General features: G+C 43.3%; 4 protein-coding genes and 1 long non-coding RNA gene across 8 annotated transcripts in view; 4 read left to right on the forward strand and 1 right to left on the reverse strand.

The window, feature by feature from the left end:
* HOXB7 (homeobox B7) lies at positions 1-6,334 on the forward strand. Its single transcript, XM_080979530.1, has 2 exons — positions 1-525; positions 5,120-6,334. The coding sequence occupies exons 1-2, from the start codon at positions 126-128 to the stop codon at positions 5,371-5,373; spliced, it is 654 nt and encodes a 217-aa protein (XP_080835656.1). The 5' UTR covers positions 1-125; the 3' UTR covers positions 5,374-6,334.
* LOC308462148 lies at positions 5,230-27,521 on the reverse strand. The gene is made up of 4 exons (XR_013979009.1): positions 27,357-27,521; positions 10,070-10,255; positions 6,327-6,528; positions 5,230-5,350 (listed from the first exon to the last, which is right to left on the reverse strand). It is a non-coding gene; the product is annotated as an uncharacterized lncRNA (long non-coding RNA).
* The window catches only part of HOXB3 (homeobox B3), an 84,466-nt gene continuing 63,700 nt past the window's right edge, over positions 6,770-27,535 (forward strand). For all 3 annotated transcript variants that reach the window (XM_080979436.1, XM_080979433.1, XM_080979439.1), the window contains exon 1: positions 6,770-9,712. The gene's annotated coding sequence lies outside the window, so the exon portion shown is untranslated. The remainder of the gene's footprint in view (positions 9,713-27,535) is intronic.
* Positions 15,065-20,485, forward strand: HOXB6 (homeobox B6). Of its 2 annotated transcripts, XM_080979519.1 has the most exons (3): positions 15,073-15,832; positions 17,209-17,346; positions 19,529-20,485. In XM_080979519.1, the coding sequence occupies exons 1-3, from the start codon at positions 15,763-15,765 to the stop codon at positions 19,786-19,788; spliced, it is 468 nt and encodes a 155-aa protein (XP_080835645.1). In that variant the 5' UTR covers positions 15,073-15,762; the 3' UTR covers positions 19,789-20,485. The 2 variants fall into 2 exon arrangements, with proteins under 2 accessions (XP_080835644.1, XP_080835645.1); XM_080979518.1 differs by having other exon boundaries at positions 15,065-17,346.
* HOXB5 (homeobox B5) lies at positions 22,938-26,504 on the forward strand. The gene is made up of 2 exons (XM_080979494.1): positions 22,938-23,840; positions 25,265-26,504. The coding sequence occupies exons 1-2, from the start codon at positions 23,192-23,194 to the stop codon at positions 25,510-25,512; spliced, it is 897 nt and encodes a 298-aa protein (XP_080835620.1). The 5' UTR covers positions 22,938-23,191; the 3' UTR covers positions 25,513-26,504.

The raw sequence follows: 27,535 nt of genomic DNA on the forward strand, positions 1-27,535 counted from the left end.
ATGGCCAAGGGAGGAAAAAGGGGGTCCTTTTTGGTGTAAATCTGGAGTCTAATTCCGTAATATATCACGGTACCTCGTAAAACCGACACTAAAACGTCCCGGCCTACAAATCACCCGGCCAGATTATGAGTTCATTGTATTATGCGAATGCTTTATTTTCTAAATATCAGGCCGCAAATTCGGTTTTCCCCTCCGGAGTGTTTCCTGAGCAAACTTCTTGCGCATTCGCTTCCAATGCCCAGCGCAACGGGTATGGCTCGAGTTCCACGGCCTCTTTCGCTGCTTCCATGCCTGGTCTGTACCCCAACGGGGGAGGCATGCACCCCCAAGCCCCCGGCATGTATTCCAGCAGCTACGGGCTGGAAGCCGCCTCTTTCAACATGCACTGTTCCCCTTTCGAGCAAAACCTCTCCATGATGTGTCCGGGAGACGCGTCCAAGTCCAGCTGCAACAAAAACGACCAGAGAGACGCGGACTTGCGGCACGAAAACAACTTGCGGATATATCCTTGGATGAGAAGCACAGGTGAGAGTCCTCTGAGGTGGGTGGGTGGGGGCGAGGAAACCTGGGGGGGGGAGATGCTATAAATGATTTTGGTGGGAGGGGAAGTTGTGTTTGGGGATGTGCGGACGGGGGGGGGGGGAGGAAAGAGGATGGTGCTGAGCTCTCCTTTTATGACGTTTGCCTCCAAAGGAATGAATCTCTCTCTTCTCCTCTCTCTTTCTCTCTGAGACCCCCCTCAAGGAAGCAACCCTTTCATACATACATACATACATACACAAACAAACAAACAAATAAGCAGCTTAAATATTTATTAGCTCGGCTGCGCCTGCTGCGGGCTTCCTCTACGCAAAGGAGGGTAGTGTGTTGGGATTACAGAGCTGTACGATCATAATAAAAAAGTGGGGATAGAGGAAAGGAAACCCACCCTTCAAGTCTCTCCCCCCCCCTCCCCGCGCCATATATGCATATGTTTATTTATTCATCAACGGTTCCAAAGAAAGGAAACTTGGGAATAAGTTTCCATGGAATACGGCTCAGGGCGTTGTGGTGGGTGTCGTTTGGTTTTGCTGGGGGTGGCTGTATACAACGTTAGCCCTTACTTTCAGTAGACCCATTGGAATGAACGGGCCTGTCTGTGTTCGTCTCGTCCATTCATTTCAGTGGGTCTCTCCTGAATAGGACGGACGTTGGACACGACCCCAGGAAGAAGAAGAAGAAAGACGCAAGGAGGGAGGCAGGAATCGAGTAGGGGCCGGGCAACACAGAGGAGTGTGCGGTTGTTGTCGTCGTTCCGCGATATTAAGAGTTTCGCTTAATTTGCTCAAGCACCGCTGCTAAGTCGACATTCCTTCGGAACTGGAGTTGCCAGCAAACATGTCGCCCGTCTCTTCCTCTCGCTCTTCATCAGAACCTGCGGGGGCCCCCGGGGAATTAAATTACTTCTTCTGGAAGAGGAAATCGGAAGGGAATGGAGTGATCAAAGGAGAAAGCGGAGGGGCGGGGGCGTACAGTATATCTCCCCTCCTCAAATTTGCTTGTGGCACTTAGGAGCAGAAGCGTGGAAAAAAAGCTGCAGTCCTATATACCCAACTGACTTGGTAGTAAGTCTTACTGAACTCACGGAGACTTACTTCTGGGTAGGGGTGTACTGGGCTGCACTGTAAGTGGCTGATTTACATTTGTGACTCTGGTGGGGCGCCAAAGGTTTCTGTAGCAGGAGGACAAATACCTCGGGCTTGTTACATCTAGCTTCCCCCCCTCCCACCAACCCCAATTGTGTGTGAATCATTGACAAGAACCAACCCTGTAATCAATCTGTCTGTCTTTCTCTCTGTCTGCTCTTGGCATTATTCTTAAAGCCAACGTGGGACATTTGTTTTCCCTCTAAATTTGCCAAGGCACCTTACGAAACAGAGAGGGGAGGGGGTGAACCCACCGCAAAATGGTGTTTGATGCACAAACCTGCTTACTCATATTAGATGCCCATAAGCCTGTTGAATGATGCCAATGCCCATCTTATTACGAAAGCGACAGAGGGGCCAGATAAACAGCCCCTGTTTTCTTGGTTGCTAAGGCTTAGGTGATGCCTACCTCCACAACCAGCGCTAATTGACACCAAATCCTGCAACGGGACCAGTAGAAATGAACATCTTAATAGGACCAGCCACAATCAGCTTTGCTGGATGAAGGTTTTCGAGTTGCACAGAACGCTTCTTCAGGCTTGATGTTCCAGGGGAAATTAATCAGAAATGGAGAAATGCAGTGTTAAGTCTCACTTAAGCCTGTAGACTCTTGGGTCTTAAGTTACCCAGGAAAATCAGGAGGTGGGTAGAAGGGGTAAAACATCGGAAGATGGGGCTATTGAGCTACCCCCCCCACCTGATGTGAAAGGGATTACAGGTGTAGGAAAGACTTCTGCTGGCCTTCTAGCAACTGAGCAAATTGTGATGTTTTCATTTTGTTACCAGCGTTGGTATTAACAGGATGCCCGTGCCCACTGTCGTTCTTGCTAGCGAGTTCCGCGTTTGCTCTTTCTCCAAGGCTGACCACAAGCGCTTTTAGGTAGCTGGGAAATGTGGGGAGAGACTTCTGGAAAACCTTCGCAACACTTCCCCGTCCTCCGGACACGCTGAGAGCAAAGGTGTTGTGGTAGGACTAATAGTATAGAAAGAAAGGGCAATGTGAGGGAGGGCGCAGGGCAATGAAGAGTATTTTGCCAGTGGCCAGTTGCAAAATCCTTTATTATTATTTAATTGCATGGCAACACACACAAATAGGTAGAAGATGAACAGGTAGAACTATACCTGCTGCAAAATGTAGGGCAGTTAGGTTAGGAGCCCTGGGTAGTGGAAATTACTGAAGGAACTCTACCAACCCTTCCTCTCGCCCACCCCGTCCACATCCCCTGCGATTTGCCAGGCAAGTCCTCTGATACAGTAGTGTGATAAAGGAGTTATCTTTAAAGGCACATCGTCTGCGACGCAGCTTTTTAGTACTCTTAGGAGGGCGAGAGCAAACATTCCAGGCCGGGACTATATGCAGATTGCAGCAAAGCAGACGTGGAGGGAGGGGGGGAAAAGAAGAGTGGGAAGGAAAAAGGCACATCAAAGCAAAGTTCTCAAAGACCTAGCCTAATAGGTTGGTTTCTCCTCCCTTATTACCTGATCCATAAACTGTGGTTTACAGATGATATATCAAAGCACAATTTTTGTGTGTGCGCGCGGGGGTCTGGAGTGGAGTGGTGGGAGACACGGCTTAGAATAACCCTCTCCTTTCTCCCCACTTCATTTGAAACACAGTGGTGACGGGTTGGGGGGGTGTTTAGGGAGGAGGGGGCAGAGTGTCGTGTGGGTTGGTTAGGTGCTGAAAAGGACTCTGAAAGCTCTGATTGCCGTCTGTAGAAGACGACGCGGTATCGTTGCTAAGGGTGGCTTCCTTGCCAGTTCCCAGAACTTACATCGGCCTTAGATCCAGCTAGAGAAGGTTCTTCCCCCGCCCGCCCGCCTCCCTCTGTTCTCCACCCCCACCCCCCAACCTTCCGTCTTTCTTGTCTGCTGTTGGGTTGGATCTGGGCGATTCAGTTGGCGAAAAGAGAATGTGTCTTGGTTGCCCTATTCAAGAGAAGTTTATGGTGCTCCCTTCAACAGATTTTACAACCCACATTCCACAGACGTCTTATCCCCCCTCGCCTTTTCAGTCAGGCGGACTTTTCTACGACTCTTTTCTTGAACAGAAGACTATCGCCGCCGCCCCGCCGCCCCGCCGCCCCCTCCCCCCCCTCTTTTTTTGTAAAACAGCAAACACTTCTCAAACCTCCAGAAAGTTTCAGATGAATGATGTAGCCTCCTTTGGCTGGACAGAAAAATCTATCTGCTCAAAAGCAGGAGTATCGATTCGGTTACGGGATCGTACCCACAAGCGGACTCTAAGAAATGACAGGGAAATTGATTCCTGGTTTGAATCCAGATTCTTTGGAGGCCCGTGTAAAATAGTTGTGGTCGGTGACATGCACGCCTCTTCCTTTGAGGAGTTCCCATGTCCACATACTTTGTCCAGCTTCCGAATTCCCTAATGGAGGGGAGACCAATTTTTCTAGACACTCGGAGAGAAATAAAACACAAGTTGAATTAGGAAGGAAGTAGCATTACCCGCGCATTAGCATTGCTGGCTTCCAGAAGCTTACCAGATGTGGAGATGTTTCCAAGGAATTTAAACCCATTCCAATATTTGCTGCGTGATTAAGAATTAATCTCACACTTTTGGAGAAGGGAAATAACGCACCTTTTGATAAGAATACTTTCCCCACACGCATAAATCTCAAGTATGGGGGCTGGGTTTGAGGTGTGTGTGAGATATATCTGGACATTTAAAAACATCGGGTTTTGCTTGGGCAAAATGTGAAGCAGTAACAAACGTCCTAAATTACGCTTGAAGTCCTAGGCATCATTTACCCGAGAAGAGGACCCATTACACTCAGTGAGACTTACTTCCGAGTAAACAGGGGACAAGCTCAGTCTTCGCTGCTGATATATCTTGAGAATGTAGAACTGCAAACCTAAAAGGCTACAATAAAGCCTTTGGGAGGAGGCATTCTGGTAATATCCATTATACTTCCTTTTATTTCGAGAATAATCGCTTGCTAGTCCGCACAGGCAAAAAATAACTTATTCTTGAGGTGCCATCCTGTGCGCAATCCTATGCATGTCTACTCAGAGTTAAACCTCATTGAGTTCAGTGCGACTTACTTTCAGGTAAGCCTGCATAGGAGATCGCAGCCTACAGACTAAGGTAGCAAGCCTTACCTTGTCCTGTTGAATTTAAAGCGGCTTGCTTCAAGGTGATTGGAATTAGGAACAAATTTAACGCGGACAATCTTTTGTGGATTATGATACAGTACATTCCTTCCTGAGTTAAACTCTAAATCCAACCTTTATTTTAAAACAAACAAAGAAACGCTTCTTGTTATAACAAGGCAGACTTAATTTAATTCGAGTTGATTTGACCAGTAGAAGTGGGCAGTGAATCCGGTAGGGATAATACAAATTAAGAAGAGAAAATCACAAAAGAAGCAGCGAGCGAAAGGGAACTGACGAGATTCTCATTTATTGTTTCACAGGGACTGACCGGAAGAGGGGACGCCAGACCTACACCAGGTATCAGACGCTGGAGCTAGAGAAGGAATTCCACTACAACCGTTACTTGACCAGAAGGCGACGCATCGAGATAGCCCACGCTTTATGTCTTACAGAAAGACAGATCAAAATCTGGTTCCAGAACAGGCGCATGAAGTGGAAAAAGGAAAACAAACCCGCAGGCCCCGGATCAAACGTCCCAGAAAAACCAGATGCTGAAGAAGATGAAGAAGAGTGAAGGGGGAAGAAGGCGGGGGAGAGGGGAGAGAGTGAGAGTGAAAGAGAGAAAGAAAAAGAGAGCGCGAGTGAGTGAGTGAGAGAGAGAGAGAGAGAGAGATGTTGGTGAGAAGAAGCTTCAGCAAAAACTGAACTGTACTGTCCAGAAAAATAAAAGGAAGAAACGGAATTTTAAAAAGTGAACCAATAAAGACTGTACATTAAACAAGAAACGAAAACATCTAAGCAAAACTGAAAACAAAAACAAAAAAATATGAATGGTCTATTCTGTTTCTCGACACTTGGAAAACTACCTATATTAACATTTCTCTGCTTTGTTTTTTGTACAACAAAAATGAATAATAAATCTACCTATTAAATGTCTCTTTAGAAGCAAATATAGATAATGTTTTGTTCCCCTGTGTGGGTATTCATATAGTCCCAAGTATTTGTAAATCTTCCTGTTTAAAGAAAAGGGAGGGTCTTTTTCCCCCTTCCCTAATGTAACTTTTTTTTTTATTAAGAAAATGGTATATGAAGTGAAAATGTGGACGTGGTTAGCACTTTTTCTTAGAAAAACGTATGAAGGGAACACAACGCTTAACATTAAGACGACTGTTGTACATAATTCTAAGAGATTTCCCCCTTTTTATTCTCCCCTCTCCTCTTCGTAGATTTGTGCCTCTACGTCTGGTTACCGGTGCTGTATTTTTATTTTTCCTTATATTTTCCTTTTGCTTGTTTATTTTTTATTTTTATTTTTTGGTTGGTGTATATTTTTACATGTTGGACAATGGACCACTTCCTTATTGCCGTTACTAGAGGATCTGAAAATTAATATTGTGCTGAGTAAAACTGATGTATATGATAGGTAGCAAATAATTTTAATAGTTGGCCAAGCCTTTTTATTCGTATTATGTGATTACTATGCGTAGAGAGAGGGAAAAGAATCATTAAAAAAGAAAATAACCTTACTGAATAGACTGAAGTCGTGTCCGTTAATGGGTTTTTCTTCATTTTGGGGGAGCTGGGTGGATGGGGTCAGTTGCTCCCTGTGAGCAGAATCCATGGGAGGGGGGCGGTGGTTCTTGTAGAAGTCCTTTGTCATGCACAGCCCCTTCCTTGTTTCACTTGCGCAGGAGACCTTCCTGCTGGATTGTGGCCTGGGTGAGCGAATCTTAAAACGTAAAAGAAAGGGGGGAATCTTTCTATTTGCAAACTATCTTCATGCCGTCGTTTTTATTTCCTTCAAGGTGCGCAGTATGCGTGTATATATTCAGATATGTGCGTGCGTGCACATATATATGTGTGTGTGTGTGTGTGTGTGTGTGTATGTATATACACACACACATACACATATATACACATACGTACGTACATACACATATATATACATATACACGCACGCACATATGCACACACATATCTTAATTCTACCGTAATAATGTGCAACTCTGTGTTGGCCATACAACTTTAACCACTGTTCTAGGAGAAAGAACCGTGACTAAGAATGTAAGACGAGTTGCGTCTATTTGATGATTACATCGGTGGTCCATCCTTCCCGCTTTGATCTTTCCAGACTCCAAATAAGCAGGAAAAGAAGAAATAACAGCATCAACAACCACATAAGACTTCCTCGATTTGAAAAAGCGAAGCCACCGTCTCAGTAGCATTGGGTGTGCTTCCTTGTTTTGCGTTTTTATCGCCTTATCCGGCCTTTTTTTATTATGGGAAAGCGTCGCTTCCATCATTAGAGCCAAGTAACGCTCAACATCAAAACAAATATAAAATTAAATGGAAGCAATTAAACGCAGGAAAATAAACAAGGCAAAAACCATATTAACCAATTTCGGGCCCTTTCAACACGTCCTTCTGTTTTACACGTTACACTTTCACAGAATCTAGCAGTTGGGATTTTTCAGTGCTCAGGGATGTGTTGTACATGGGTGTATTCACCCTTTTAAAAAAATATATACCCCGCCTTTCAACCTAGGACACTCAAGATGGCTAACAATACAGCCAACAATGAGAAATATATATAATAATATATAGATAGGTTAATAATATATAAAGAGACACCTGCCCGTTACGACAAAGAATTTAAAATAAAATGGACAAAAAATACATAGAAATTTTTGAATTGTTTTCTTTCCTTCGTTTCTTCTTCCTTTCCCCACACAATAAAATTGAACTGCAAACCATTTACAAACGCGCGCACACGTGTGTGTGTTTTAGTTTTATTTTGATAAAGAAAATCATTCCACAAGAGTGTATTTTCCCTCAGAAATAAAAATATTTTTCAAATAAACAGGAAGGTTTCTGCTATGCTAACCGTATTTTTTCAGAAAGATATTCCAAGGAAAATACTTCCCAATGTCGCTCCAAACGGCGCTCTAAGAGTTTGAAGAAGCAGAAATATAATTATATCATCTCTCTCTGCCTATATCTAGCTACCTATCCATAGAACAAACGCACACAGAAAGATAAACATACACACAAATAAATAATATATGTGTTTATAGAGGTATATGCGTGCAATATTTACTATATGGACAAACACAATACATGCGTAGATAGAATTAGCATAGGTTTACGCCATGGCTGGGTGGTTTATATAGGGATATATGCACAATCACACGAATGTATGTGTTTGTGCGTGTGCGTGTGCGTGTTTGGGTGTCTCCTTTAAAACAGGTCATATTTGCAGCATCCCCCGTCCTTAAAATAAAAAAGGTCGGTACCCCACAAAAGCGGAAATGTATATTTGCTTCTCTAGCAATGCAGATTACTGCAAACGACACCTTTTGCGGCGGTAGAAGCGTGTTCTAGAACAGCCGAACCGCCCACCTCGCCAGATTTTGCTGCATTGGACCAGTACTATTGTTTTCGTGGCATGTACCACTGCGGTAGTGGACGTTTCCGAGCGCACTAGTGCGCCTGTGCATATACGCCTGCCTGTTTTTTCCTCGCTTCCTTGTCTATAGATGCGCGTAAGCATGCATACTTCCGCACACACCTATACAGAAACGCCCTACACGTATATATATATACATATATGCATATACGTATATATATATATATATATGCATGCATACACACATAGATACGAGCTGGTATATATGTACGTGTCCATACATCTCTCTCTCGGATACTACCTGGGACCTTCAATTATTTTAAACTTCGATTGGGGGTGTGGAGGGGAAGAAAGTCAACATTTTAATTTCTTGGGCAATTCCCGCAAGGGAAATCGAACAGCGTTAAGAGGAAAGCAACAATATAAACAACAACCAGATTGAACTATAGAGCGACATATTTCGACCTCCCCCACTCCACACACAAAAAAAACCACATTAAAAATAAACCGGAGGTGGATCATCCCCTTCGTCATTAAAGACTACAGGTAAATAACACAATTGCAGAAACCTGAAGCTCAAGGATGTTGCCTGAGGTCTGAAATGCACTTGCAATTCTTTAGTCTTACAAAAGTAGGTTCCTTTAACCTTTCGTATATAAAGGCTTGTGCAAGACCCCCTGCCGGGAATGTGGAGGGGGGGCCGCAGAATCTTTGCATATTCTTCTCTTTGGGTTTTTTTTTAAAAAAGAAAAGATGGCGGCTGAGAAAAAGACTGCTGTTAAAGCAGTCATGAAGAAATGCAATAAATTCCTTGTTGTTTTATGAAAATTTACAACTTTGTGATAGAACTTTATGAGTGGCTGGGTTCTGCGATTGGCCAGAGCTGGTCATGTGGACTGCTAACCGTGAACATGAACTTTTTATGATTTCCCATGTGGTTATTCTACCATTCTTTTGGCCGCTGTACCTTGGGTCGGATCACTGTCCTCTGTAGGACTCTCGCCTCTTTTTACATTTTTTTTTTTTTACTTTCATGTATAAGCTCGATAGGGCTAAAAATAGAGGAGAAGGGGAAGCGCACGCACACACATTACACACGCACGCACGCACACACATCTAGGAATGAGTTCAGATTGCTAATATTATCGATCCTCCCTCTTCCTTTCCTAATCCTCTGTGTTAAATTTCCGTAGTGATTTTTAAAAAAAAAAAATTTTTTTTTGGTGTTGTTGTTGTTCTATGCCTAGTGATGGAGAGGGAGAGGGAGAATCAGTACCGGATGGAGGCTTGTGCCATTTTTCAAAGAGGGAAGTTACTCCATTTTCTGTGCAAAAGGACTCGGCAAAGGAAAAGCTCTCCGAAGTCGCAATGGACGGCTATCAGGTTGGGACAATATTTGTCAGCTTACACATTAAAAGCAAACGCAATCCTGTCCCCCTCCCTCCTCCTCTCCACCTCTTCTTCTTCCTCCTCCTCCCTTAATCCACAGAACGACGGGCGCCAAAAGGTAAGTGAATGTATTTATATTTTATTCGAGTTTATCTTATTATTATTTTTTATTCTTTCCTTTTAAAAAAGAAAAAGGTTGCACATACGGTTTTGCCTTTCCCTTTCTATCTTAAATAAGGCTATGGGGACGCAGGGAAAGAACGAATTCACAGTAGGGAAATAGATATTAATAAATGTACATTTCTGTAAGGTATAGAGGGAGGGAAGGAAGGAAGGAAGGAAGGAAGGGGGAAGGGAGTGCAGTTGCTGCTAAAGAAGATTTGAAATATTGATGTCACCTGGACTGGAGGTCTAAGGAGAATAGCTGAAGGTAGCTGCATAGTCAAGACTTAAAAATAGAAAAATAACAACCCACCCTTAATTATTTCCCTACTCCTTTAAATCTATTCCTCTCCCCACGAAGAACGATCTAACCAGACTTGCTTGTCATCGAGTACATCCACTCAATTTAGGAAGTTTTGCACAGAGGCCAGTTCGACGAGATTCTTCCCTCCAGGGTGTATGGAGATGACATAGGCGATTTCTCTGCGAAGGAGCTGTTCTGTACAATGGAAGCGGGTGGGTGGGTGGGAGAGCGGGGAGGGGGCAGAGGAAAGACAAAGATAATAATAAAAAAATTAATAACAAAAAATAGTAATACTAATACGCAGTGCCTTTATTTTATAATAAAGAGGGGTTAGATTCGAAAACCCATAAAATGAAAGATTACGAGGAGAGGAGACTGCGATACACTGTTATATGGTCTTTCTAAAAAAAAATTAATAATCGGTATATGTGAGTATTAAAAATAATAGTTTACATGTATTTAATATATATTGTGTGTGTGTTCCTTCGGCGTTTTAAACACTGGTTTTTCCTGTGTTTAGGTAATTGAGAATGTGTTGTATAAAAGGAGAGACTCGTATACACTACAATTGCTACACCTGTTTTGGAAATTGGGATGGGGGCTGAGAGACAGGATATTTTGAAATATGTCATACCCTTTTTACTGTGGTTACCAGTACTGTGTTCATGTTTGTGCTTAAAAGAAAGAAAGAAAAAAGAAACCTGGTTATTATTATTTGAAATACGAGTGTTGCATGCACAACCGGTCGGTCTCCTGGTAAATTTCGTATTGTGCAGTTAGGTAACGCTTGTGAATTATTATTATTATTATTTTTAAAAATGTGCACATTTTCTAGCATGTTAACCTTTTTTTGTTTGTTTGTTTCTGAATATAATTTCGTTGGAAGCATATCACAGCTAGGGTGAAAATCATAGAGAAAGTTGAAAAGTTGTGGATAAAATTCGTTCTGCATTTTTCATACGTAACTATGCCCAGTCGTCATTTTGCATGCTCTTGCTCCTTTCCTGCGCCCCTCCTTTCTACACACTTTAAATATTTGAGGCTCGAATTTTTTTATTTTATTTTTACCCAATAGGTCTTATTAGTCTTATTAGATGACCTGCCCTTTGTAACTCAACCTCTGCTTCCTACCTTTAGAGCTCCTGCTCATCTCTCTCAAGGGGGGGGGGGTTGTTAAGGGGAGCTTCCCGGTGGATTGTGCCCATTTATATAAAGCCACTAATTAATGAATTCCTATCGGTTAAACACTACCAAGTTGTTTATCTCCCTCCCTCCCCTTCCTTTAACCCCCCCCCCCAAAAAAATCAAAGCAGCTATTTCTCTTTATTTTGTCTTAGGAGTTGGCTTTGCAGCGTCTCAGCTTGCTCATTCTATGCTGTTTGCTGCCATCTACCGTCCAACAGAGGAACGATTCGGTTTTTGTTTCCATGTTTTATAATGATTAATTTCCCATGAAAACTAGTTTAAGTAGACCAAGATTTTCATTTTCTACAGTTAATATGTTTTTGTCATGTAATGGATTGGACATGCCTTACACATTCTGGAAACGGAGCTGGAGATAATTCCCATCCATCTCTCCGGGTATATAGCTCGCTCATCATAATAGACTAGGCTTCTTTTAGTGTTTTAAGTCGTGTGAAATACTTTCACAGCTTTCGGATTTTAGCATTAACATTGCGAGATGGAGGGGTTTGTGTGTCTCTGTGTGCAGAAAACCCACGGAACCTTCTTTAACACGAGGAACTAGTTCTTGAGTTTTGGTAAGTTGATAAAATCGGGTACTTTTCTCGGCGTCTTAAAATAAGTGATCATTCCTATCAAAGTTGCTTCTGATTATTTCTCTGCTTTAAGTTATTTATGTTTGTCTTTACTTCTGCTCTCATGATCAAATATCGAGTGGTGAACTGAAGCTAGTGTATATATATATATATATATATATATATATATATATGTATATTTGTAAACTGAAAATGAAGGATATTCGCATGCTACAGTGCGCTTAGAAAGAACAATTATTCTCTTCACACTTAACACTATCAGAAACTGGGGGGTCGTATTCTAGAACTACCTTTGCTTCTACTAACACAGAACGCAATCCTCCCAGAGGATCTGCTACGGAAACGTCGTTGGCATAAATTGGGCTTCTGCGCCAGAGAACTTTCTGGAAGATTGTGCCCATATTCCTTTAATCCTGACGCCCCCACCCCACCCCAAATACAGCCAGCTGACCTCCACATTCCTATCTGGCTTTGTTGTTTAAAAATCTGTAAAAATGCTTTTTCTTATTATTCCTTTACTACCTTTGCTTTTGGAGGGCAAGGAAATCAAGCAATATGGCGGTCGTTTTGTGTGCGGTTGGTTGTGGGTTTGCTTGTTTGTTTTTTAAAATAACACATTAAAAACTTTACCCCAAAGACTCATTTCCCATTTTTGTTAATTATTAGCTAAACTCTTTTGATAAAACAATGACGGGTGCCCCCTCCCCCTTTTTAGTCCTATGTGATCCCATTAACAAAATTATTATACACTGCAGGGGAAGTTAGGTAAATTAAACGTAAATGACTGGAAATTAAGTTTCAAATGGCTGCCTGCATGGAAAGAGCGAGAGGCGGGAGAGTATATATATAGATATATATGCCTTCAGAGTTCATTGTCTTATACATGGCAACAATGCAGGAAAACATCACTTAGATGGAATTGCAGTAAGGCTATATATGTGACAAAAGGAAGGCTCTCTCTCCTGTGAATAGTTTTATGATCCTGAATAAAAGCAGGAGGCTATTCAGTCCTGTGTGTATCTGTGCTAGTGTTTAAAGGCCAGTCTTCAGTTTATGGTACCAATTTAAGTCTCCTGCCCAAAAGTCCTGCTGGCTTCGCACTTCTCTATGCTGCTGAATTACAACCTCCACGTTAAATAGAACAGCCAGATACTCCTCCTTTTCTTTTCTGGTTAAGAAGAATTTCTCGGTTTGCCTAGGTTGCAGATTTCTGGGCTGCTTTAACTTCGCTTAAACTTCTGCCTCCCAACAAGGCATTCCGAGGCCTGGTGTCTGCCCAGAGAAATATTTGGGTGTTGTTTTAATCCCCTCATTTATCTGTCTCCCCCCCACACACACTCCCCCCCTTCTGCTTTGTAAAGTTGGCTGGTATTATGCAGAAGAGGCAGGAATGAGCGGAGAGGAAATGGTGGGGTGGGAAGCAGGAACCTGGAGCATTCCCCCCCCCCCCCCAGCTACAGAGCACCAGCTACACACGTTGTAAATAAGCCCCTTTAATCTTTATTTATTCTCTGCCATTTGAGTTATGCCACACTTTGGTCAAGATGGATTCTCCAAGCTAAGAGAAAGCATGTTAGGTCTCTACAGCAACAACAGGCTACAGAGGAGAGTTTATTTGGGTTATAGAAGGCTGGCGGATGGTTTTCCCAGCGTAACATTGAAAACTGGAGGCCCAGTGTAGAAATCTTCCTACAGACCCACGATTAAAACTCTAATAGTGCCATAGCCCAAACAACAACAACAACAACAATAATAATAACAACAACAGTAAACAACAGCACATTCTCTTTGTAAGGGTTGCTGCTTACAGGCAGAATGGTTCACACGCAAGAACAAAGATTTATTACCCAACTATTTTTAAAAAATTTTTTAGAAATACCCAAGCTAAAGTTAAATAAAACATTATCCCATTACCCATTGTGACCCCAAATACTTTCAAGAATCCAGACACTTCACTACAGAAGACCGAAGTTGTTGACTTGTAAACAATGTTCTCGGTCATAAAATCCCCAAACTTCCTTTTGATTCCACACGCTTAAGACCTGTTATACTATAAGTTCCAAGCCACCTTCCCCTTTAAAAGTCATTTTTAGAGAGTGATTCATTCTTTACAAATGAATCATTAAAAGCTCTTAAATTAATGTTCATCAGTTAAATTGAAGAGCAGTCCTTCCTTGCAAGGGAGGGAAGCATTTGAACGATGAGTAAATCATTATTAGGAGACGAGTTTCAATTAATGACCTTTTATATAAAAAAAGAGAAAATAAAGTTTTTGCAAAATGAACATTAGAGATGATCCGAATTGCACGGATATGTAAGAGGAAAGTCTATTGAGTCACAAAGAGGCGTAAAAAATAGATTTGCATCATATTATAAATGGGATTCCGTGTACTCGTCTCCAAACCCAGCGGATCATAACACTTTCCAAAGTAATATTATGAAAAGTTAAATACAAGTAGCATATTTACTCACTTATTTAACCATCAAGTAGCCAAACTTCACATCTTAATCCATACATTCTTATTAACATGTGATATATGCATGTTTCTAAACAAGAGTTTTAAAGGTCGTGCTCTTTTTTTTCAAATAAGAGGGGAGGGGGGCGGTTGCTTAGGTCCACGTTTCCTGCTCTGCTCCCGTTCCCCTCGGCTTTTCCACGCCAATAAAGCGGTTCTATTTACAGTTCGGATGCACTCTGTACACAAATAGAGGGAGGAGAACCTACAGGGGAAATCTGTTTGTAAGAGAGAGCTTTAAAAACAAAACAAAACAAAAACCCCACCACCCATTTCCTTTGCCTGTTATTTCCTTACATTCTCAGGGAGTGTTAAAACCGCACGGGCTTCCTTGTAATTAAAGCCTAGGCTCCCAACAAATTAAATCGTAATCCGGTACCATTTCACTAATGCTAAACCCTCGACCGAGCAAATTCACACTGGCCATTCTGAAGGGATCGCGTTGCCATGTAAATCTGATCTGAGAGCAATTGAGTATATGTGTGGCGGATAATTCCTGCGAGCAGATTACAGCGTCTGTAATAGAGGAGTGATAGATAGGTGGATTGGATTACAACTTTCATTTGTCCAAATTGCAGCGCTGACCTCTACATTCGGATAATCAGAAGTTGGGATAAACTGGAGAGGTTTGTTTTATTTGCGTTTGCATGGATGTGCAAGGTGGGGGGAGCACGTATGGTTGTTGTGTGTGGTGTGTGGTTTTTTTGGGGGGGGGGGAGTGCCTGGCAGTTACCAGAAGCTGGACAGCTCGGAGACGGAGTTATGAGATGACAGTAATTGGCAGAGAATATGAGAGAAACTGGCAAATTACAGTTCCCTTATGAAACACGAAGTTGAAGTATTTAAAAATATTTCTTGAAATACACAGTTGTTCACATTCAAAATAATACAAAACAAAGTGGTGGTCTTGGGGAGTTAGGATTAAATTATATGGCATTACTGTACCCATCTGAAGGTAGGACGAACTAGTGGTTCGCCATGCAGAAAGGTTAGCGTGGGAAGAAGCCATGAAGAGAAATGCCCAAACTTCAGCCATTTGGGCAACTCTTCCAGCCCACTCGTCCATTCATTCATTAGTTTAAAAACACAATATCAGAAGGGCACCGAATTCTGAGCGAGTTTCATTTATCCCTGAGTTAAACCTGCGCCGAACTGAAAAGAAAAAAACAAAACTCCAACGCACAAAGTAGACACAGACAATATTTTCTGCCGGCTCACCTCTATCGACAACACGGGCACCATCTAGCAGATGACCATTCCCAGCTGCCTTAAATATTTTTCTCCCCGATGCCTGGTGATCAATAAGGAGTGTTGTTGGCCGTCAGACCAACCGCTGCCCTTAACTCTAAACTGTCCAAAGACCCGGCCTTAACCACGAAAACGCAAGAGGGCACCGTTCTTGAGAGATATGCGGGAATATAGTTCTAGCTCAGCTCAGCTCCATTCCCACCCATTCATCTTCCGGACTTTATATAAAGGTACCGCAGGAACTTAAAAGTAAAGGGTTTGATTAGGACCCTCGTGACAAAATACGAGTGTGAGTGTGTAAACACACAGAGACTCTCTCTCTCTCTCTCTCTCTCTCTCTCTCTCTCACACACACACACACACACACAAGCCATTCAATTCATTAGGATCCTTTATGGAGAGAGACACGAAACAATTTTTCTCCATTCGCCCCCAGGAGGTGGCTTAAAGTTCTTATTTTTTTAAGACGCTCCATAATGAACAGCCCTATAACCCTCTCCAAAAGTATACCAAGATCGGTCGAACTTTTTAATCTAGCGTCCCTCTTCTACCTATATATGCTTCTATATGAATTTATAGCTCCCCTCCCCCTCCCCGCCATATTCCTGTAAAAACCCAAAGGGTGGGGGGGGGATAATAACCTCTTCCCCCAACCAAAACACGCTGGAAATTACCAAACTTTTCCAGATGAAACGAATTCCTTTTTTTATTTCCTTTTCCCTCGTGTCCACGACAGCAGCAATGATAGAATCAGTTCTCATTTGTTTTATTCTTCTTGTCTTTCCACCCTCTTCCTCCTCCTCCTCCTCCTCCTCCTCCTCCTGCATTTATTTATTTATTTTCTTCTTTATAAGAAAAAGAAAACAACAGCCAAAGGAAAGTCCAATTTTTTAATCGATTTATCTCTTCCTCTCCCCCCCCCCCATCATTAGTATGTGGTTAAGAGGGAGGGTGTCTATCTGTGTTATGTGGGGGTGGAGGGGGCGCGCGTATCTGTTGTTCAAAAGTGATGGTGTTGGTGGCAGAGATGCTTTCGCTGGTTTGTTCTAGGGGGGTCCCCTGTGCAAAGCTAACCCCTCTAGGGTGCGATTTCGCAGTCTTCGACTTCTGCTATTGGTCAGCGCGTGATCAGATGGTTCTCTTTCCTTATGTCCCTGGTTGGCACGCGGCCATCCCCCTTCAGCTAAAACCCAATCTCCCATATACTGCTAATAGCTAAACCGCTTGGACTATAAAACGCAACAAATCATAAAGACCAAGGGAAAGAACAGACGCTGTTCCTCTGCTTTATTATTATTATTATTATTATTATTATTATTTCCAATGAGTTCTTATTTTGTCAACTCTACTTTTCCGGTGAGCTTAGCCGGGGGTCAAGAACCGTTTCTGGGACAGCTCCCCTTATATTCCACGGGGTATGCGGACCCTTTAAGGCACTACCCTGCCACTTATGGAACTGGGGGTGGGGGGGTCCCGGATAAAGGTTACCCGGGCGCGCCTTACTACCAGCAAGCCAACGGAGCTTACAACCGGAGCCCAGCCTGCGATTACGGGACATCTGGTTTTTACAGAGAGAAAGAGACAGCCTGTTCTCTTTCGAGTTTAGAGGACCCTGTTCCGTTCGGCCAGGAGCAAGTCCGGAAGTCAGATTGCTCCCAGAACAAACACGCTTTCGGGGAGAGCGAAGACCAGAAGTGCTCCACGCCGGTGTACCCCTGGATGCAGAGGATGAACTCCTGCAACAGTAAGTTCCTCTTTTCTCTCTGTTCTCTGTAAGGATGGCCAGACAGACAGACAGACAGACGGATAGATAGGTAGGGAGGGTTCCCTTTCACCTCATCTCTTTCTGAACAGGAAACGCTGCCCTTCTCGTCTCAGCTTCCAGACAGCGGGAAGCAGAAACTTTCCTCAAACTTTTATCCTACTTAGATCATAACTTCCATAACGAAGGTTTGAGTGTATGTGAGTGTGTGCGCGCGTGTGTATACATATATATTCTTTGCACGAGGTTCCCTCCAGTGAGTTCGTTTCTTTAGCCAACTTTCTGTTATCTGGGGAGGTACGGAGATTATTGATTGACCGGCTCTGTCTTGTGGAAGGCAATGTTAGCTGTCACTCAGGAGGAGTGATTTAGAGACGTGTCTGGTGTACTTACACACAAACACACACACACACAAACACACACGCACGACGCAATCCATATCACACTGAAGTCCCCCCCCCAATTGAATTTAATGGACTTGGTTTTAGCCCCCTTCTCATATCTCCACACCCCCCCCCTCACACACACCTTGGCCAATTCATATCCCAGAGAGTGTATTTCTATAACCCAGCCAGTTGAATAATGTCGGAAGGGCTTAAATATTTGAAAGGAGAGAGCTACATTTTTAATGAAACTCGCACATAATGAAATGCCTGTCTGGAGAGGAGTTGCAGATAGTTTCTCTTTCACTCACTCACTCATTCCCATACCCTCTCTCTCTCTCTTCCCCACCCCCACCCCTTCTGTGATCGACCATGGCCCTCCAGGTGCTAGATTTTCCATGAAAACACATTCTTGAAAATGAGGTGGAAACAGCAGCCTTTCCTCCTCCCTTCTCTGTGTTTACACGTATTATACGTTGTCGATCTCAAAAATTCCGGAGTGGGCTGATGTTGGGCAGGGAGGGGGGGGGAAATCAATAAACTTACCTTATTGCTGAAACTCTGGAATCTATTCCAGTTACCGATAAAATACGCGGGGTGGGGGTGGGGAGGGAAAGCAGAAGAGAAGGGGAGAGGAGGAGGAGGGACCCAGTACCTTGCAAGTTTTACATAACAGAAAGGAACTGCCCCAGAAGAAAACTGAAGTAAGGATAGAAAGGGAATTCATAACCTCCCATGATTTCTGTCCGGAAATAAGTGCGTAAAGGGGAGGCAAACGCCTTAGCAACTCTCTCAGGACAAAATCCTGCAAGCCTTTCCACTGCGACCCTAAAAACACATTAGCTGGGAAGCTAAGTCTCATTGATTTCTATGCGCCATTACTTCCCAGTGGCACCTCGATCCTGAGCTCATTTACTTTCCAGAAAGTCTTACTGCTTCTCTTCGGTGGGGTTTTCCTTCCAAGCTTTTAAGTTGGCTTTGGGGGACCACAAGCTCTAAGAGTAACGCGTTCCGCTCCCAAACAGCATTATTCCAAAAGTGAAATCTCGCGGAGCCCACGGGAGTTTACTCCCAAGGCAGTATGCATAGGACCGCAGCCTTAGCCCTCTGTGAACTCCGCTCAGTGGGGGCACTAGAGTCCACAAGGCAGGGAAACGCAAGGGTGGGTGGGTGGGGGAAGGGTGGGTGGACCTTTTCTGCTTGGAGGAGCTAAGCTCCATAGAACAGGAACAGCAAGCTTTCGAGTTACACAGATCTCTTCTTCGAGGTGTTTATTATCATTATTTTCTTTTGAAAGGATTGCATGTGTTGATTGGCCAGGCTGCAAGTTTTGAAGCTCAGCCTTTTGGGAGCAGGGATGGGCCTCTCCAGAGAGCATGCTTATGCATGGGGGCAATGTCCCCACACAACTACAACCCAAATGGAGTGCAGGATTATTTTGGAAGACCTTTTGAAAGCATCAAGTGAAGGCAACCCAAACTGAGTTTCTGTTTTCTTGTATGCATCTTCATTCCTTCATTCCTTTAATTTCCTATCCTTTTGGAAGTTTATGTTTACAAAGAGGGCCTTTCGATCGGAGAGATTAGAGGACTGGGATGCTGTGGGGGGGGGGGGATGGCCACAAGCAGAGGGGAAATGAAGAGAACACCTTCTCTCTCACACACACAACACACACACACACACACACTGGTTAGCCTAGTAGCCATTGTCATGCATATTTGACGCTCCGAATAAATGTCCAACGTCCTTTTCAACCAACCCTTGTTTTCCTCCCGTCGTAGGTTCCTCTTTCGGGCCGAGTGGCAGGCGAGGGAGACAGACCTACACCCGTTACCAGACCCTGGAGCTGGAGAAAGAATTCCACTTTAACCGTTACCTGACCAGGCGCCGCCGGATCGAAATCGCCCACGCGCTCTGCCTGACGGAACGCCAGATCAAGATCTGGTTCCAGAACCGAAGGATGAAGTGGAAAAAGGAAAACAAGCTACTCAACTCCACTCAGCTGAGTGCCGAGGAAGAAGAGGAAAAAACAACGGAATGAGAGAGAGATTGCAGAGGAAGGAGGGAGAGAGAAGGAAGACAGCGAAAATGCCAACGGTTGTGAGGGGCTCCCAAAAGGGCAAAAATAAAAGGCACAGCGGAGACACACATTTTTTTTTGTAAAATACCCGAGACTGTATGGAGGTGTTGGCCCATCTTCCTCATGCACCCTCTCTCGCATCCAGTAATCTGTCGTGTCATAATCAAGCTTCTAGTCCAGTTTATTTCCCTATTCTTTCTATTGGCCCTTCCTCTTCCCCGCCCCCGCACCACAAACGGATTTTTTTTTTTTTAGGGTGTCCTTCTTAGGATTCTTGCTAACTCTTGTATTTAAATGGAGGTGCTGCAATATATGTGTCAGATTTTTGGGGTTGTTGATTGTCTTCATTTTGTAAAACAAAAGTCTCATGCACGATTTTACTTATATGTTGCTTTTTTAAAAAAGAAAAGAAGAGTTAAACTAGGTTCTTTGACATTTAAGGGTTGCTGTTGCTTTTTTTTTTTTAAGAAAAGATCTATTGAAAAGGAACAATTGCTACCTAAAAAAATATGGTGAAATAAAAAAAAATAGGAGGGGTGTTTTTGTTTGTTTTATTTTATTACATTTTTTTGTACAGTGTTGTGTTTGTAGTTTGTGTTAGTTATGGAGATGGAAGTTCTCTAATAAACAGCAAACAAACATGTTGAGAAAAACACTTGGCACGTTCCTATTTTTAGGGTGTGCGTCCTCCTCCCCTCTCCACACTCCCATACACACACACACACACACACACACACATAAACACACACAGAGATACTTTTTTCCTGAGGAATTGGTCTACCTACAGAAGCTGTGGGCTTGTTAGGGGGGAAAGGGAACAATAAAAAACCCTGCTGTTTGATAGAAGTTCTCTCCCCTAACCTGAACAGCCATGCAATTTTTTAAGCTTTACAGAAGTTAGCGCTGAAAGATAGATTCGGCTCCTCACACCTCCCACTTCCAATACTCCTCAGCCTAATCTTAAATGAAAGACCTTTTCACCAAGAATATATTGGAGTTGACATTTAACTTTAATATGGATATATTTTATTGTTAACAGCACAAAAGAGTTATGAAGAGGGGGGGGGAAAGCTCACCACATATATAATAAATCAAGGGAGCAGGCATAACTGTGCCCCCCTCCCCAATCATACATCTGCGAGAAGATATCTAACATTTGTATAGCCGCCTTCAAATATTTGGCCCACTTCCTTTCAGCTCGTTCTCCCGCCACCGCCTGCTCAAACACCCCACACAACTACGAGCTACATATAACTCAAAAATTATATTAAAAAGGTGGAACCACAAGCAGTTCGCACTTTTTTGTGTGCACGAAGCTGAAAGGGATATACCAGCAGGAAACTTAACGAATGATTGGAATACCGCTAATCTCTTTCAAGCAACATTATTTATATATATATATATATAATATAGAACCGTACACCTCTCTCTGCCCCCCCCCCAAGTGCCTCCTTCCAACATTTCTTTATATTCTTTTATTGCATGGCGACATGCTTGCCATGGTTAGACAAAGAACAGTTTCCAGAGAGCTCCAGGATTACTTAGGGAAGCTTTGAAACGCAGCTTTTCGCTAATTGTCATTGTCTCTCTCGTTCTGTGGAAGCAAGCGGTCTGCAACTCTTTCTGACTTGCTGTTATTCTGCAACCAAGTTCCCTTATTTTGTTTAAACTCCTCCCCCCCCCCCAAATAAAGGATCGTGGATTATTATCTTACAGCTTTGGCCACCCCAAATTCACAGGTACCTCAACACCTCAAACCTCCCCCCCTCCAAATTATGGTGTTAATGGCAGACATTTAAAAAAATCAATTCCAGCAGAAGCCTCGCAGCTGTAGGACACTTATCCTTATTGCTACTCTTTTCATTGGCCGTAATTATTATAATTATATGTCACTTTGAATAGGGCTCATAATTTCCAATGGGTTCCAGGCTGACTTCTCGAAATTCCTGAGCGTTCTTCGAGAAAAAAACAAAGAGTGGGGGGAAAACATTTCGGAAATGCTGGAGAAAGCAAAGGCTTTTATAAATCTGGCCCATTTGTTTATTTATTTATTTTTGCAGGGTTCACTTCAAACCTAACGTTGGTTTCCAATTTTTAGGCTGTAATCCAACACCCACTTACCTGAGAGTAAGCCCTACTGAATACAATAGGACTTCTTTCTGTGTAGGTATGAATAGGATTGCCCTTTTAAGTGGGGACAGCATTCTATTATAACTGTTCATGTTATGGGCGATATATGTCACTCAGGATATCACCAGTTATATGAATAAATACACAGAACTCCCTAATTTTTAAAGGGGATAGTCTTTCCTTTCTAATATCAAGGCAGCAAAGGTACTGAGATGTAATAATAATAGCAACAACAATAGCAACAGCAGTACTCCTGATTATGTGAACCAAGTGCAGTGCAAATAAGTGAAAAGCGCTCAGTTATTAGCACAGGTAGGTGCTGGTTTTGAGAGGCACGTATCCTTCAGGTAGGATTAGACTGCAGTGCTATGCACACTTACCTGGAGGCAAGCTCCACTGAACCTAGAGGGGCTTACTTCTGAGTAAACATGCATATAATGGGAAGAAAGCAGGGAGGGAAAGGCGGAACGGAAAAAGAGGAGCAGGCGTTTGAGTTTAAATTAGGATGGACTCTCTGGTGCGGACCTTTTCTGACACCAACACAATAAAGGCATTGGGGTTATAATTTATTATCACAGCAGCAATTACCACCAGTAGTCATAATAATAGCAATGTTTTAATACACAAAAGCGCACCAGGGTGGAAGGAGGCAAACGGGGCTGTATTAGGGGGAAATGTTACCTTCAGAAATAACAAGATTTAAAAAGAGAAATAAAGATTCCGAAAGGACACTTTTGGGGAGTGTAGCCATGGAAGTATTTTATTTCTGTAAAAGGTGGGCACGGAATCAGAGCGCGTTACTCTTTCTTTTATTTATTTTTTTAAAAAACCTGGGTGAGCTTATCCTCCATGCCGGCTAACTCTTCCTTTGCCCAGTAGGTGGCGCAGTCCGCCAACAAGGAGCCACCTCTGCTTTCTGATTCCTCCCCCCTTCTTTCCTCCCCCTTTTGGAAGCCGCGCATTGACATGGGCCTAACGATTCTCGGATCGTCATTATTTGTAACCATAGAGCATGAATTGCCTCTTGAGGTCATCAGTGAGAATTTACGACTGGTCAACAAAAGCACGTGATTCCCAAACGCACCCCCCACCCCACCCCCATATTTGGCCGCATACATAGCAAAAACGAAGTACAGTGCATCGCTATAATTCATTAATACATCATAAATCCTCAAGCACAGGGGTTATAACGACCACGAGCCCCACAAATCAAGCCCTCCAAAATACAACCCAAATGAGTTCTTACTTTGTAAACTCGTTCTCAGGACGCTATCCTAATGCCCCAGACTATCAGCTGTTAAATTATGGGACCGGCAGTTCCATGAACGGATCTTATAGAGATCCAGGCAACATGCACGCCGGCTCTTATGGTGGATACAACTACAATGGGATGGATCTGAGCATCAGCCGTTCAACCTCCTCCTCCAGCCACTTTGCAACGGTTGGGGAGAGCTCCCGCGCCTTCCCTGCCCAAGCCGCGCCGGAGAGCAGGTTCAGACAGGCGTCGAGCTGCTCCTTGTCCTCTCCCGAGTCCCTCCCTTGCACCAGCACCAGCAGCAGCACCAGCAACAACAACAACAACAACAACGGCGGCGGAGGAGGAGGCGGCGGCGGCAGCGGCAGCAGCAACGGCGAGAGCCATGGAGGCAAAGCAGCCGCGTCTTCCCCTGCCGACCAGGCAGCCTCCGTCGGCACGGCCAACGCCGCCAGTTTCACAGAGATAGACGAAACCAGCGCGTCCTCGGGAACCGAAGAGAGCGGCTCCCAAGTCAACAGCAACGGCGTCAGAGCTCAGGCAGAGCCCATCGCCACGTCCACGCCAGCCACAGAAGGACAGAGCCCACAGATATTCCCCTGGATGCGAAAACTTCATATTAGCCATGGTACATGCTCCTTTTTAAAATTTGCATCTTCTATCTATATCTACTTCTCTCTCTCTCTCTCTCTCTCTCTCTCTCTCTCTCTCTCTCTCTTTATATATAGGAATATATATGAAATATGTTATTGGCAGGGCAGACAGGGCATGGGGGATGGGAGGTGGAAATGGAGCACAATCGCCTGGGAAGACAGCCTCGGTGTGTCTTTTTATGGCTTCCCTTTCTGCTTCCCATCAGAAAGTGCCTTTAGTTATTATTTTTTAATTAATTTAATTTAAAAGGGAGGGAAAGTCTGATTTAGGAGAGGTTTTCTGAAAATGTTTCCCTCTTGAAAAATAAAATAAAATAACGCAGACGTAGCATGGTATCTGGGTGACAGGACCTAGTGCTAGAAGTAACCACATTATAATATTCAGAGACGTGAGAATAAGAGTAGTCGTGGCAGCAGCAGTCATAATGGGCTTTTAAAACACCAGGAGTTGAAGAGGTAGGAGGAAAGGAACGGGTAGACTGGTTTGTGGGGAAGAAGAAAAACAATGCTGTTTGTGGGCACAGATGGGTCTGTCAAACATCTCCTCTTGCCGCCGCCACCACCCCACATTATAGTGTCTGTTGTGACAATGTGGGATAATGGCAAACTCTTTCCCCCTCCCCTCCCCCACGGTAAAAACGGATGGACGTTGCCAAGGAGGATCTGAGCGGCAGAGTTCGAAGGGTGAGGGAATATCGACTCGCTTAACACGCCGATGCTAAATGCATTTGGGTGGAGAAAGGAAGCCCCAAGGATTTCAGTGTGGAAGTTGCTTCCAGCGAAGTGTAGCTAGCTAGTGTCAAGGGGGTGGGCAAGTCAGTTTCAGGGCGAAGGGGAGGCACGGGAACGTACGACCAAACTGGTAGTCCCTCGCCTCCCTTCCTCTCTGCTCGCCTGTGTATGTTTCCCCATTTTGATTATATTGGTATTCAGTATAAGCAGAAAGAGACAGGGAGATACTATTAAGGCTTAGAGCGTCAGCGTCAGACTGCCATCCTGTCCACCCCTTCCCTAGAAGTAGGCATTACTGAAGCCAGTGGGGTTTACTCCCGAGTAAACCTGCAGACGCTGGAGTTGTGGAAATGTCTAAACTTGTTATGGGGTCAAGGAAAAGGATGCCCCGCAGGAGGGGTTGGGGTGGGGACATCGTGATACTGGCACATATATATATATATTTTAAATGGGTGGAATTCAGGTTCGGAGCTATAGAATCAAAATGAAGTCACGGAGAAGGGAATAAAGGAAAGGTGCTAAGGTGGTTGGGGCGTGATTTTTGCAAGTAAGCTGGGGTGAGCTTTTCCGACTAAGCAGGAAACTTGTCGAATAATCTCTCTGGCATAGTTGTAATAAAGACAAAGCCGAACAGAACCCAAAATGTTGTCCATGTATTATTACCCAGATATGACTGGACCGGATGGTAAACGAGCGCGGACGGCGTACACTCGCTACCAGACCCTGGAACTGGAGAAGGAGTTTCACTTTAATCGCTACCTCACCCGCAGAAGGCGAATAGAAATAGCCCACGCTTTGTGTCTCTCCGAAAGACAGATAAAAATCTGGTTCCAAAACAGGCGAATGAAGTGGAAGAAAGATAACAAACTCAAAAGTATGAGTTTAGCGTCTGGTGGCAGCGCATTCCAGCCTTAAATTATATCAAGGGGGGAATAGTAAGAAATAGAAGTGTGGGGCGGGGGGGGGGGAGAAGTAAAGAAAGAAAGAAAGTGAGAAAGTTTAAAACTAAAACTAAAAAAAAAAAAGCAACAGCCAGTCTTTTTTTTTTTTTAAGTTTGGAGTACTGTAAAGTGAAGCACTTTCCATTCAGCATGCTGTTGGTTGATTTATTATAATTATTGTTATTAAACAACTTCGGTGGTACTATTATTCCAGGACTGTGTCCTTTGCTACGATTTCCCCCCTCTAAATTAAAGTAAATAAAATAAAGTTATTTCCAGAGGCTTCTTTAATGCTTTAGGTGTTCTAAATGTTTGTGTCTGTGCTATAAATGACGCTTTCTGGAAAAAGCTAGCATGTTTTTTGTTTTTTGTTTTTTAACGTGCTCTTTAAATGTTATAACTTATTTATAAACCACTGCGGAGAAGGAAAGATGGCTCCTTTAAAAAGTTTAGGCTTTGCAAGGAGATCTTTCCTCCTTTCCTTCTTCTCCAGTCGGGCTATCCTGTACTTCAGTGTCAGAGGAAAAAAATTAAAAACATCAACCACAACAAACTTTTTTTAAAAAAAGAAAAAAAATTACAATATATCTAAATATAAGCTCATGTATCTTTCTGTCTTTGAAATTGTCAAGTCTGTGATTTGGTTCATATTTCCTGGCCTTGTTTTGATCCTAGGCCAGTTCTGAAACTTTTTTTTTTTAAATAAATGTGAGTGAAGTTCACTTAAAAAGGGTATACGATTGGACCAACCATAGTATGTTGAAAATGTTTGTAAATACTAGAAATACTTCTGCAGTGACTAATAGGAAGTTTTAGTGGGCAGGGTGAATTCAGTGTTCTGTGTGTCTGAAATGGCATTTGTCATGTTAGCTGCCTGTTCCCATCTTTGCCAAGAAGCTTTTCGTATCCGTTTGTAGCCTTAACTTGAAGTCAAATAAACGTTTCTCCTGACCAGAAAAAAACACACCCACCATCTTTTGTGTTTCTTTATACCACGGCGATGGAAAACCTCGGCCCTAAAGTTACTCCTAAGCGAAATACAAACTTAAAAAAAAAAACAAAAAACCACCACCACCACAGAAAGTGTCTTCACAACCCGTATGGCCCATCTGCCAGGTTCTCCACCAGGACACTTCCCCAACCTTACGAGGGAAGGGTACAAAATCGCCTCGTTTCAGTCGGTGCAGTTGCTGAACAGGAAACACACAGCCCAAAGGGAAAAAAGAAAGAAAGAAAGAAAACAAGCCAGTTGTTATGTTCTCAAACTTTGCTTCCTGCCTTATACGCTCCGATCCTGACCACGTTTACTTGGCAATAAGACCCCCCCCCCATTTATTCCAGTGGCCTTTACTTCCACGTAACCGTGCTGAGAATAGCAGCCATCAAGTCCATAAACCAAACATTTGGGAGAGGAAGTGAAGTGGTCATAACATGAAACAAATGCCCTCTGAGCTGCAGAGCTAATATGCTATTAGCTGTTTTATATTCTTATTAATATTACTACTATATTCCTTCACATACAAGTACAAACACTCTCTCGCAGGGAGTCTTCAACTCAACACAGAAATGCACAGTTGCCTTAACTTTATAATTGTTTTCATTACGCATAATTTACACAACATCTTTGCGCCGACCTTTCCTTATTACTAGCCTGGGATTCTTCCTTCTCTTCCTTCCCTTAAACCAAAGCGCTACCAGTAAATTCTGTTTGTTGAAAAGAGGAAATAAATAGCTGCTGATCTCCTTAAATTATAAATTACAGCGTTCTCTCTCTCGCTGACTCTCTTGTACGAATTAAAATCGGTCTTGTGAACTTACCCCAAACTCTTTGGTTACTTCTTAAGTGGTTTTGAGAGGACTGGGATGTGAGTTGTCATTTCCAAAACAACCCATTTTCTCGCCTTCCCTTGAATACACAGAGTCTCTCTCACACACACACATATATTTTACCCATAGCAAAGTAAGTAAGTATACCAAAAGTGGCTGTGACATTAAGA

This window comes from Podarcis pityusensis (assembly GCF_964106645.2).
Source record: "Podarcis pityusensis genome assembly, chromosome: 13".
NCBI classification, from domain to species: Eukaryota; Metazoa; Chordata; class Lepidosauria; order Squamata; family Lacertidae; genus Podarcis; species Podarcis pityusensis.